The sequence below is a fragment of the Ischnura elegans genome, chromosome 1, assembly GCF_921293095.1.
Source record: "Ischnura elegans chromosome 1, ioIscEleg1.1, whole genome shotgun sequence".
NCBI classification, from domain to species: Eukaryota; Metazoa; Arthropoda; class Insecta; order Odonata; family Coenagrionidae; genus Ischnura; species Ischnura elegans.
In genome coordinates this window covers 65,983,798-65,997,762 of record NC_060246.1, presented here as the reverse complement: position 1 = coordinate 65,997,762, position 13,965 = coordinate 65,983,798, and the positions used below count along the sequence as shown (strand labels likewise).

General features: G+C 36.6%; 1 protein-coding gene across 1 annotated transcript in view; it reads right to left on the bottom strand.

Moving 5' to 3' along the window:
- The window catches only part of LOC124154148 (dosage compensation regulator), a 35,211-nt gene that overhangs the window by 11,111 nt on the left and 10,135 nt on the right, over window positions 1–13,965 (bottom strand). Inside the window, exons 8-11 of the mRNA XM_046527725.1 lie at window positions 13,226–13,387; window positions 12,069–12,266; window positions 2,116–2,329; window positions 1,560–1,799 (exon numbers count right to left, since the gene is read on the bottom strand). Of these exons, the coding sequence (XP_046383681.1) occupies window positions 1,560–1,799; window positions 2,116–2,329; window positions 12,069–12,266; window positions 13,226–13,387 (814 nt within the window). The remainder of the gene's footprint in view (window positions 1–1,559; window positions 1,800–2,115; window positions 2,330–12,068; window positions 12,267–13,225; window positions 13,388–13,965) is intronic.

Here is a 13,965-nt window from a genome sequence, read left to right as displayed (position 1 = left end):
AGCAAAATTATAAAAGTTATATAGACAGAAAGTCCTAAATGGGACTAAAAATGATGGTCCACATTATACTTTATATCAGAAGGACCCAAAAGTTGAAACAGGTGGAAAATGAAGAAGAAATGGGCTTTTTTAATTTACATCAATTTTATTTTAAAGTAAAATTTAATAGTTTGAAAAAAAATTACCACTACATGGCAACTCAGTGGGGACACTCAATTATTTCTCGGAGCAGTCTCTTACACGGCTGCTTGAGGAAGCACTCATTGCTGATTGGCGATGCTTAAAGAGTTCAGAAATTGATTCAAGGAGGCCACTGGTGTGTTGTTAAATGATTCAATAAGCCACAGTGCTTTCCCCACTCAGGGAGGCTGAGAATGCTAAGCAGCAGTCTGTTCCTATACCGAGTGTGAGCAAAGAGTGCTTACTTCCCCTGAATGTGCCACATAAGGGAGTGAGTGCATTAGCTACAGTAATTCCCCATTAAATCAACCGCTATGCAGATACATACATACTTAGTTTCGAGGGCTCACAAATTTTTGGGGACATTCTTACTGATTTGAATTCGTTACTGATTGCAAGGAATTCAAATATCAATTCTAAGAGCCCAATATTATGATGCTTAGTGATCCGAAAGCCCCTATTTGGTGCTCGATTGACTTATGTATCAAGGGAGACCAAGAATGCGGTACACAGAAGTATGCTCCCACACTCAGGGAAAATCCTAAAAGAAGGATTAGGTTCTTTCTTGGTGGATAATAGGGGAATAATTCCAGGGGAATGAGTGCTTCAGGAATGGAATTCACTCACGACTGAAACTGCTTCTTAGACATTTAATTTTCATGCTAAATCATTTATTGGAGAAGTCTCTTTGCCCGTAGCATGCCTGAGCACTCATTGCTGATTGGCAGGAGTACAGATAGTCATGATAGGTTACCAATGGTGTGTTGCTGAACAATTCAAAAGATGTACCCATACTCTACCACTATACTTGCTCCACCACTATGCTCAATTGAATTTTTCCAGATGTGAAGACTGACAATATACTACATAGAAGTCCACTCCCATGCATATCACTTTTCAAGATACTTGAAAAAATCAAGATGAATAATGTGCGATAACAGACAGGAAGATGAACAGTTTCTATCAAGCAACTAAATAATTTTACAATAAAATTTGGAATTTCAAATGCATATTAAGGAAACATAAATATACAATGGAAACAAATGCATATTAAGCCAAATTTACAACATTTCGGGCCATTGGGAAAAATGACTGTGCTGTATCGTGTGATTTTCCAGGGATCATAAGCAAAAATTATAAAGGACATCAAATTTAATTCGACTTCTTAGGAGATGAGACAGTTTAAATTGATTTGCTATAATTAAAACTAAAAGGCATATAATGGCTAATGTTCTTGGGTTTTGTTGTAACCATATAATGAAAATTAATTCACACCATTTCCACAAACAGAAACTTGGATTTTTATGACTGGACAAAAAAAGTTTAATTTGAAATGTTGCATTTTCATTCATCAAAAACCATACACCAGCAACAATTACCTTGAACAGGAAAAGCACGTCCCTCCACTTCTACAACTGGGCAGTCATTGAAGTATCTACTAAACAGTGTCGTATCAATTGTGGCTGACATAAGTATAACTCGTAGATCTGGATAGGTGTGCACCATGTCACGAAGAACAACCATTATGAAGTCAGAATTCACATCACGCTCATGAATCTCATCAACAATCACATGTGAGACTCCTCTTAGGCCATTTTCCAAGCGCCGCAACAAGACACCTAACAAATTTGGTTGGGGGGAGGGGAAGCAAAATGTAAATTAATCATTTGGACATCTATTCAATAGTATCATTGACACTAAAGCCTTCTTATTTATTAGCAACCATAAGAAAGAAAATTAACAAGAGACTAATTTGGTCAAGGTCCATTCAGTACATACATAAATTTAAATATGATTGTTTAACATAAGATAAATGCAACCGTTATCAAAAATTAGAAAAATCGAAATGTTGACAACAAACTAAAAGAATGATTACTAAACACACACGGAAAACCATGACACCAAGATTATCCAAAATAATACAAAGAATCATACCAACAGTGCAGAAGAGAATTCCTCCATATGGTCTGGGTAAACAGGATTCGAAGCGCACACTGTATCCAGTACTAAGTCCCAATGCTTCCAGTCTTTCACTAGCTACTCTTTCAGCCACAGAAACTGCAGAAATTCGCCTAGGTTGAGTGACAACAATGTTACATGATGCACCCTGGCCCGATTGAATGTAGTCATCCAATATATATTGGCACACCTAGATTAAGGAAAAGTAGATTAGTTTCAAATAACGTTCCATTAAAATTATCACCAAAGGAAATGAAAGACAAGAATGAATAAATAGTTCACAAGTATGAGCCTTCATCGTGCTGCAGGGAAACATGCTTACATCAACAGAGTTTGATATTTAAGTCCAGGATGGCCAATTAAATCAATGAATGAGAAATAAAACCATGATAAACAGTAGACCATTGATAACCCAGAATGCTTGGGATGGGTTAATAATATTTTGTGAACACCTGCTTGTGAAAAGGGATTGACATATCCGATGCAAAAATTAATGCAAGACTCCAACACTTGAAGCAACTGGTAATTTCACACGTGGATTTTCAAAACAAAAGATAAATTTGAATTTTTCATAAAACCGTAGATCTCCTCAGATATATTTTAAGTAATTTTGGCTGAGCAGCATGCACAATGTAAACACTTTTACCCATTTCCATTCCTCTCCTAATTAAGGGTCGTATTCCAGAATGTCACTCAAGTGGAGACTTCCCTCACTCATCACTCCAAACTCCACTCGGTCGTTACTTCCAAGGCCTCACTCGAGTGACAATACTCCCTCAGGCTTCCATCGGAAACGATTTTCGATACCCCGAGTGATCACTTGAATTGAGAGAGTAAAACTCACTACGTCTGCCATTATCACCTCGCATATGTATTTAAAGCAGATTATTGGGAGTAAAACAATATCGACAAGCAGTGATTTTAGTGATTTAACTTATGGATGATTTAGTGACTATAATTGAGTTTAGAGACGTCAGTTGTTTTAATTCAGTTCAACTAACTTTCCTTCCGAAACCTCATCGTTTCCACGGGTAAGGATTTGACATGATTTATAACCAGATAATAATCCCAAATTTTATGAATGGAAATCTATTTTATACAGCAAATTTTATAATATCAACACACTAATTCACATTTGGGCATTATTTCACTTGTTATCGGCTTATATTCAAAATAATACTAAAACATTACAAGGACCTGGTTTTGACTCGGCATGGGTTGCAATTTTTAATCGACTTAGAAGGAGCATGTTAATACAAAATTAAAGTGTTATAAAAAGATTTTAGCTCCTTGCAGACATCAAATGCATTATTCATGTTCCCCGAAGAAAAATATTTCAGATTTACTTCTCGTGTCGAGGTTCAAATGTACCGCTCTTGTTTGCCGTGTCTTCTATTAAAGCCATGTAATTGTTTTCACCAAGCAAAAAAATATCTTTGAACAGCCCAAGAGGAATCACACTAGTCTTCAAATAATTGTAGATACGGTAAAGTATCCTCTAACAATAAGACTTTCAGTTTAAATCAATACGTTAAAGGTAGTTGTGAACTAAACTTAAGTCAGTATAAAATGAGCAGGTAATAAATATTTGTTCCAAATTGGCGTTTGTGTCATAGGAAGTTAGCTTGTCAACAAATTTTAAGTGCTTAATTCACTATTTCCAAAAATGTAAGTGCATAGAGAAGGGCTGATTACAGCATGATAAACAGTGTTCCCAGTCATGTGATCATATGTTATTGTTTATATTTGTGTGCAAAGAAGCAAAATTTACAAAGATATTGTGTGCTATTGGTAGAGGTCCGTGAATTTCGCGAGACGCGATATCGGTAAATAAAAACGAAATTTCGCGTTTTTTGCGATTTTAGGTGGATTAGCGAAAAAAATCACATTTAATGAGTCATAATCTATAAAAGCCTAAGCCTTCATTGTTTAACGCTGCCGAAGTTCATTTGCTCTATCTCATTACGATTCCAAGGTCAACTGGCTCGTTTAGTCTCGCGCATAACGCATCCGCGTAATATCGCGCGCTGTAGTGATTTCTCCGCCAGAATTTGACGTTAAATTTATCACAGCCTCTCTCTTCTATTCCCATGTATCAATCCTAAAATATTTAGAATGAGGCGCTTTCTCACCAGAAGAATTAGATAATATGAATTAAAAATGTGCGGAAAGAAATTTAACGCGGCCGCGGAAGAGCGGAAATACAAGCTCACGCGCCCGGAACGCGTCAATGCCGAGCAGTAATTCCGATGACTCACCGCGACGCATTAGACAGCGTTATTGAATAACTTGTTGCAGGAAAACCTTGAGTGTGGGTCTAATGTAACAATTTCGTTGACTTAAACACGGCCGCTGGCTGGGACCGGGCCGCCGCGCGGGACGGCGCGCCGTTCACGGAACGGCCCACAGCGTGGCAGAGAGTTGTCTCGTCTGAAAGCGGCCTGAATTTTACGGCGTCGTGACGTAATCGGCCGGCAAAAAGTCGTTTTGTCAGAAAGCGGCCTCAATGAAGCACTGCCTGTATTTCATGCCGTAGACGGTACACTGCCGGGCGGGATTGAAATGGGCGCCATGGTGACCACGGCGGCCGTCAACGGCGCCGTGCCGTCCACTGCGCGATTCGATTCATTCAAAGACATCCATAACACGTATGGTTATTTGAAAGCACGAAGTGCTAGCAGTGGGAAGGAACAGAAAGGATAGGAGGAGAGGGGGTTCCCCTATTAGCGGACGGATCGTCGGATGTTCGGCTCTTCACCGAGCTACAATGCAAAAAAAATCATTTCAACATTGGCCAAATCTAATATCTAATTCTTCAGGTGAGAAAGCGTCTCATTCTAGATGTTTCAGTATTGATAAATGGGAGATAATTTTTTTTGTTTCTTTGAATCAGATTATGTTTTGTTGAGTGCGCTTCTTTCACTGCCTTTCCTGACCGATAGGCAACAGCTGTAATCAAAACTAAGCGATTTTGTTGTATCTAGCTGCTGTCCTACCTTCCCTCAACACCTGGGTGAGGGGTTTCCAAAGGGAACCCATGACATGAAACATTTAGGCCAATTTGTAAGTTATACAGTACTATGGTTATACTGTAGCTAGCTACCCAGCACTCAATTTGAAAACACCATTGTGGCGGGTTGTGTTTTGCGTTTGGACTGTTTTTTTAATCGTAGTTCCAGCATTAAATATCGAACAAAGGAAAGGAATTTTGAAATGCCAAAAGCTAGTGATAATGTTCATACCAGGGCAAGTAAATTCAGCTGAGAAGTATTTTATGTGAAAGACAATATTTCTGAGCAAAGCTTGAGATAAAAGATTTTAATTTGAAAGATGTGACACTTTGTTAAAGCACATCAGTAGCGATACACATAAACGTGCGAAAGAAAGGGGACCCGCAAAACAACAGCTATTATTTGATCACACAGTCACTCGGTCAAAGAAAGTAAAGGAGGAGCTTGTTGTTGCTGCTACAGAAGCATTTCATAGGCTTTATTTAGTGTAGAGAAACTTGACAATCCAAAAATTCTGGAATGGCTCTCGAAGTATACACATATGAGGTAGTGGGAATTTTCCATTTGCCGATCGTATTCACCAAGACTAAATACTTGAACCATTCATATACCTTGAACCAATATAAGTTGAACCATTTCTTTCATTTAGTTTTTCAGAAATTTTGTACAATCGAAATTGTGTTAAATGTTATGTAAAATGCTTAATAAAAGTATAAGTATTCATGAAATATGTACCATAAAATAATAAAACGCCTATATACGTGGGAAAATTGTAGCATTATAATAACACCGCCAAGATTTTCTATAACACAGAAATCAAATGGTTTTAAAACAAATTTTAGCAAAAAATAAAACCACTTTCACGGACCTCTAGCTATTGGCTAAGTTTGTCAAGTGCTGGATGCATTCGTTTTAGGTTTCACGTTACTTTATTACATGTCATCATCCTTTCAAAGTTTATTGACAATGATCACTGCTAGTGAGGCTATGTTCCCCAACTAGTGTTTAACATGGATGTAGATGGCTGTTATAAGGAATGAGTGGATGAAGTAATTTGATTGTGCTAATATGAAGATCTTTATTCATTGGCAACATACTTTGTGTAGCAACTGAAACTGGAACTTCTAATGAGTATTTTTCTACCGAGAGGAATTATTTTCTTATAATACTTGATGAATATTTGTGCATTGATATAAATCATCGAAATGAAGAATTTGAAGAGGAAGAGAGGAAGATATTTGATGTTACAGTATAGTGTTTCTTTTCCTTGACCCTTGTTACCCTGAGAGCATATACGTATACTGTGTGTGTAGTGTCACTGTATGACAAGGAAACATTATTTATTTTTACTGTCCATTAGGTACAGCAGAATGAAAGTTAGATAAATGGATCTCCATGATTTAGATGATTATTTGCGATTTGCTGGCGAGAAAGCTTTTCCTCTTGAAAGAAGGCCAACAAGGGATCTTAAATAGGCAATTAAAGGCAATTTTAATTATCCCTTTAAATAGAACATGAGTAGCATGATCACTAGGGTGTCATTAGTTGGGTTTCCATAATTGGAGGGACTGGCTGTGCATTTTTGTAATACTTTGATAAGATTCCTGATTCAATAGGTAAGTAGTTTGGAAAATCAGGAGATTTTAATTTATTAATAAATAAACACTGCAATCAACATATTGAATATCATCAGGGGTATTAACACTAGAAGGCCAAAGGGGTCAAATTTGACTCCTCGGCGATTTCAAATAGCTGACAATTTCTTAATTTTTTACTGACTGAAATTACATGACTTTTCATCCTTTATGACAAGACGTAAACACAGTGTACATATTCGGTGTATTGTGACAAGACGTAAACACAGTGTAAAAACTGTTGAATGGTTAAGTTAGGAATTTAAACTTTTACCTTCGAGGCTGGAGGGGTCAAATTTGACTCCCTCTTTGTGATGCACTATTCACATTTTTCTGTTCCTTGAATCATTGCTACGTAATAATAAATGTGTTCTTGAACTATTAAAAATACTTAAATGAAACACTCATCTCTACCTTCTTAGCCTTAAATGCCGTCCCATATGTCCACATTTGACTACTTAACTACATGCATGGGTTGCATTTCCTCACTGACGCTTACTTGATGTATCATTCACTGTAGTCTTTGAATTGAAACTTGAATTTCCTTGAGTATGTTCATACTTTCAATGATTACATTCCTTGAATTTAAAGCTTACTCATTTGCTAGCTTGTGTTATTAGGTTTTGAAATCTGATAGCTTTTTTTACTTGTCAGGTGGAGTGTTGATTGGCAAAATTTGTTGATGTTTAGTGAGCGTCGATTTGAGACTTAGTCTCTGCATGGTGATGGTGATTACATTTATTTCTATCATTTGCACTCATGTTTCTACTAGCTACCATTTAGCAAAGGCAGTCAAAGATGAGTGCATTTGGAGGGTGGACTCGAAGACATGATCAAACTTTTCTAATGCTGCACGTGTTCTTAGCTATGTGCAAAGTCTAGACGTAATGTCTAAAGACCGTTTTCAAGAAATTTGGCATTTTCTGGTAATTTGAAATAAAATCAACAAGGCCAAGTAGTCCGGCTACAAACAAATTTGAGTGTACATGCGAAGTATAGAGCAATTTCATTGAAAATAGTCAGGCATGCTAAATTTCAGGACCCAACGTAACAATAGACGAACAACTTTTCCCCACAAAAACCTGCTGTCCATTATTGCAATTTATGTCAAGTAAGCCTGATAAGTATGTACAGGCAAAAAATATGGCTAGCTGTGGATTAGGATAAGCATTATTCCATGAATGCTTTTCCCTTTGTAGGAAAATATGATTCAAGGCCAAATGATATGCATTCCCGATACCATCTGGTGATAGAGTTGATTTCTCTCTACTTAGGAAAGGGAATACATAATATATGTAACTTTTTTCTTCAGTTCTCTTTACCTCGCACAGACTCTGAGGAGAAAGCTCACAAGTTTAGTTAGAATAATTAACAGATCAAGAAGGGCGATCCCAACTGAAATCAAAACATTTCACTTGCTGATACAAAAGTTCTGAAAGAGGATAACATCATTTTCACCGTAATTCAAGGCAGGAGAACTAAAAATGTTCTTATAGTTAGTACCATGCACTCATATGTTACCGTTAATGAAGGTACTAAATGTAAACCATAGACTATTTTTTTATAATGAAAATTAATATGACATAGATATAGTATACCAAATGGCGAGGCTTTATTCAGTGAAACCTGCTGTTCGACATTCGCCTTTTCACACTTTCAAAAATATTCCGAATCTTGCTGGGATAAATGCAAGTTAAAGAAATAAACAATCGTTAGGACTCACAACAAAAGTGTTTTCTTACTCTTGTATAGAAGCTTTTAGCTGCTCTAATAATACCCTAGCATGCCAGGGGCTATCAGGGATTGCAGAAGAAAAAAGTCAATGCGAAGCAAGCGCAAAGCTCATGAAATGTCCAGAACCCTCGAAACGTAAAAGAGAAGCTAAGGGATTCTAAATTTGTAAAAGTTATACGAAACATGTATGGAATAAAGGTGCTTTTTTAGAGTGAAAGGTGGCTACATTTGTGGGTTGTCAAAGCTCTTCTAAAGATGCATTGGTTCAGTGATGTTTTGTTCTCAATTATTTCAATCAGTCATCACATGTCAATCTTGCAATCAATACATCATCATGGTGACAAATCATGAGATCAATACATGTAATCATGGTTTACAGAAATAAAAAATGTAAAAAATCATCAGTTTCTTTAATTGCTTGAAATGACACTACAATTACCATCATTGTAAATACATCTTTCTAGAAATGGTGTCCAAAAAGCAGACAAAAACCTTGACAAATAACTGACATGTGAATCAAAAGGGAAACAACTGGCATTTTTGAGAGATAAATTTTCACCAGAATAGTGTAAAAAGAAAAATAGGAAATGTTATAATAATACATCTCAATCTACAAGAAAGTCCTTATTTACAAGTATTATGTATTCCTTAATTAATTTATAGCATAAATCCCATGAAATAAATAGCACAGTCAGAAAAGAACGAAGGGGTCATATTTGACCCCTCCAGCATCCAAGGTTGAGTGAGATTCTCGTCCTCCTAGTGTTAGGTTGAAATAACATATAAATGATAGTCATTCCAAAAGGAGATAAAACTATAACAGGAGACAAACTGAACATATGTTAAGAAAGACAATTTATTTGAAAAATTAGATGTTTTTGATATATTAAATTTCATATCAGTTATCATCAGTTGTAGGAAGTGGTAAACCAAGTTCTGACCTCCTTTTTTCCCGGATGGCCTGTGAGAAAATATTCATAACTATAGGTAATTCCTTGTGTCTGTTGAATTTTTCAGCTTCTATTTAATTTAAATTTTCCCACCTGATTGAGAGAGTACTCCTCCATTTTGTTCTTCAATTCAATTTCCATTATTTCTTTTTGATGATGTAAGTTTTCTATTGCTGTTTTTAGTTCTACCTTTTTAATTTTAGTTTCCAATAGGGCTGCATATTTCCTTATTTTTAAAATGTCTTCTTCACCTTCACAAATTATTTGGTTTCTTTTTAAATTGTGTTCATCTTGAACTATGGCTCTTTTTGTGGGTGAGTGGATGGAGGCCATGGCTGTTGGGTGGAGTTCAGATCTTTGCGCTTCGGTTTGTGACTGAGGTGAAGTACAGGGTGGCAGTGGTGATGGTGATAGTATTGATGCATGTGTATTTGGATTTCTGTCAGATATGGACGTTAATGGATGTCCAGCCACTGTTTGAAAGTCTACACACAAGTGAAGGTAATGCAAAATATTAATTAAATTAAAGAAAATTAATAAAAAATAAACAACTTCTGAGAAAAGAAATTTAAGTCTAAAAATATAGATTATGTAATTTGTACATTGTATCTCACCACTACTATCATTTATCATGCATCCTATTTTATCACTATCCCCTGTATTCAGGAAGTGAAAAGAAATGCATGGCACTGCCATCTCAAGCAAGGGATCGGATTTGGAAGAAGGCCCTCCACCAGTGCCCATTCTCTCCTGCATCTCCTTTCCTATGGTGGTTTTTCTTCCGGCTTTAACATTCTCCCATACCTTTTTCAGCTGAGATACATCACGCTAAGGCATAAACGAAAATCAATTATACGGACATTCTTGTTAAATGCATTTAGTAGCAAATGGTAAGAAATGAAATTAAGGAACACAGATGTTTCTAATGCCATAATTTACAGTTCACCACTTGCACACTAACTGAAGTGAGTCTTCAGTATGCATTATTCATCAATATAATAATGTTAAATTGATTGTGAAAACTTTACGTAGTTCATCTATCCACTTTTCCAAATTACATCTCAAAGACTTAATTTATAGTTTTTTCTTTTCATCTCAGCTATTAGAATCAATTATAAAAGCATCAGCAAACATACCAAATGAACGAAACTTTTCATCAGTTTCCTTTTTTCTGAGGTTGATTAACATTTTAATACCAAAGAAATGACTAAATCCTTTTCTTGGTCAGAAAACCTGGCGCTGGTGGAGGGCATTTTGAGTTACAGTCAGATATGCCACTGATTTTTATCGCTCGTCATTTTGTGTAAATACATCATAGTAACTGGCAGTCCCTAGCTACTTGTCTCGATACTGACCCCAAATGAGTCAAGTGTATGTTTTTAAAATACCACCCAACATTCGCCCTCATTTTGAGAATGAGCGCTCACTTGAATGAGAACAAGTAAATATCGGAGTGAGTAACGTTCTGGAATACAGTGGAACCTCGTTAAAGCGAGTACGGGCTATAGCGACACCCCCGCTATTACCAGAGATAGCCGATGCACCGTCAATTGACCCTATAATAAGCGTGTTAAAAAATTCATTTTTACGAGACCCTTTCGGTGTTGACTCTCGCCATAGCGAGGGTTTCACCGCCGGAAGACTTTCATGAAGACTCCTTAACCTCTGTAATTGCTAGCGATCTGTTAGAAATGAAGTTAATGGAGTGCTCAGTCTCAAATTTATGTGGTAAACTGTCGTTCGATAAATATACTGATGACGAAACAATGCTTTGCATGATTTTTATTCAGTGCGGCGCTTATAAATTGTTTGAATAGTTAGTCGTTATTTGAGTAAGGAAATTTAGTGATGCAAAAAAACATCGCCTTTCGTCTGGATTTATGCTTACGTTTATCGGATAGATGTTTATCTGTCGCCGCACCACTCCTGTTCCTGTATATCTGTTCGCAACAGGTGTATTGGCATTATTTGCTCCACCTCCGGTAAAGCGACAATTCGCTATAGCGAGTGTTTATTAGTGCACCGTGGGGTGTCGTTATATCGAGGTTTCACTGTACTACCCTAAGTCCGGAAAGTTCGAGGAATAGAGTTCGAATATTGACGCCTTGAATTCTGTTGCATAAAATCACCACATCTAGGTATCCCGAGTCATATAATGAAATATTTTGCAGAAGAAAACAGCAAATTAGCTGACTCGTTCATCGAAACGTTGGCCTTGAAAGAGAACGTGACCTAGTGAAAATCCCTTCAGAGAATCTTCCACCACAAGGCTAATAGTTTTATCTTTTCCTTTGAATCACTTATGTACTTCAGAAAAAACATTTTTCAGGAGGTGAAAAAAAGAAGGTAAGTACACTACACTACAATATGCAGTCAGTAAGTAATTCACTCAGGCGTCATCAAAGGGGAAAATAATTAAGTGTTCAATAAAATGTTACTAAACTTCGTCATACACAAAGAAGAATTAGGTTTAGATAAGGCAAAATATAACTATTTCAAGCTAGAAATTACATGAAAAATGTAAATATTCAATTTGTTATAAAAAGTGGATTATGTAAAAAAAGAGGTTTCGTGAAAGAATGGCTGTGTATTCTAGTTACCTGAGTTGTTTTCCCACATCCTGTATTCCCTCGGATAATTATCACAGGGTTTTCATTGATTGCTTCCATAATTGTCCTCATAGAATTATAAACAGGAAGTTCTCGTCTTTTCTTCACCATTTCTTGAAGTCTGGTATTATTCTGCATCTCCTCCTTGAAACTATTGCTGAGGTCATCACTGATTTGATCCATTGTAGCCTGAAAAACAAGGAAAGGATTATTAACTTTACAGCCAAAGTGACGAACTTTTAATGAATATACCTTTTTTACAATTATGTATAACATCATGACACACAATCAATGGCAAGAATGGCACATAAAATTACAAATTCTTACAAGTACAGTGAGTCCTCGTTTAACGTCACTTACCATTCCTGAAAAATGTGACGATAAACGAAATGACGTTAATCGAAGCCTAACATCCCATAAGAAACAATGTAAAAAGTGAATATCGGCTCCTAGACCTCACAATTCCTACGCGAAAAAAATGTTAGCGTAGCATATCTGGGGCATTTTTTACGGTGGGAATGCCAAACTATCGCATATATACGAGTTCCTGTCTTCATCGACATCAATAGCAGCAGTGACGTAAATCCTTCTCCATTTTTGTATCTTCCAGCATTTGCTTTTCGGCTTTGCTATGGTGGTTGCCCGGGCGAACGTCGCCTGGGAATCATCATCGCTGAAACATCGTCGCAGTTACAGGAACCAAAATTATTGTGAACTCGGTGAAAAAAGTGACGAAAAAAACTCCGAGTTCTACACGGAAAAATGCCTTGAAATCACTTTTTAGGTTCCTGAAAACCATTATGTCAAGTAAAACCTTGCTCACCTACACAAGAATTCATTTTGCAGAAATTTTTGCTAAAACCGTAATCGCAATTAAGAATAAACACACCGTTTAACACTTTGCTTCGACTGACTGTATTACCGCCCACAAAACGAACAACCTGCAACGCCCGCCTGGCATCGCCGCTTCGCCTTTTTTTTCCGCGCGAAATTTAAAAGACTTGACGTTATCATGAAGCGTAGGTGTGATAAACGAATGACGGTCTCAAAATTTTCGTGACGTTATCGCGAAATGACGTTAAACGGGGTGACGTAGAACAAGGACTCACTGTACATAAAACTACTGATTACATAAAAAAAATACTTACAGTTGCCAGTGGACCCTCATCAATGTTACAATTTTTCCATGGGTTCCAATTAGGTTGTGGTGGTGACCAAGGGACAACTGCAGCAGGCTGTGGTTTGGACAGCTGGAATTCTTCAATCACATGATCACTGAGCAAGGAAACAGGCCCTTCTGCATTGGCAGGCTAGAAATAAAATATATATTAAGTTCATGTAAAAATAACAGAAAAACAGAACAGTAATCTTTGCAATTCAATGTGACGATAAACGAAATGACGTTAATCTAAGCATAATATCCCATAAGAAACAATGTAAAAAGTGAATATCGGCTCCTAGACCTCACAATTCCTACGCAACAAATTCTGGACAAATTCCCATAAGTGTAATAAAACTTGAAACAAGACCAAAAAGGAATAATTCCATTGGAAATAAGAATAAAGCATAGAGAATATGTGCCTACAGAGAAAATCAGTGGAAATGAAAGAAAAATGTCAAAATGTGAGACACCACATGAAAGCAATAATAAGGAGGGCGCATATGATATCATGGGATATACATATTCATAAGTGGTGTTGAGGATGATATTCACGGTAGACAAGAAATATTTGTGCAAAGCTTGGGTTTTCTTTCCCACACAAAGCGGCAAACCAAAAACTTGTAAAAAAGATATTTTGCTTTGTAACACAATGTTACACGGATTTGTAACTTTTTTGTAAAACATGTAATATGTAGCTAGTTTAATTTAACATGTTACACAGTGTAA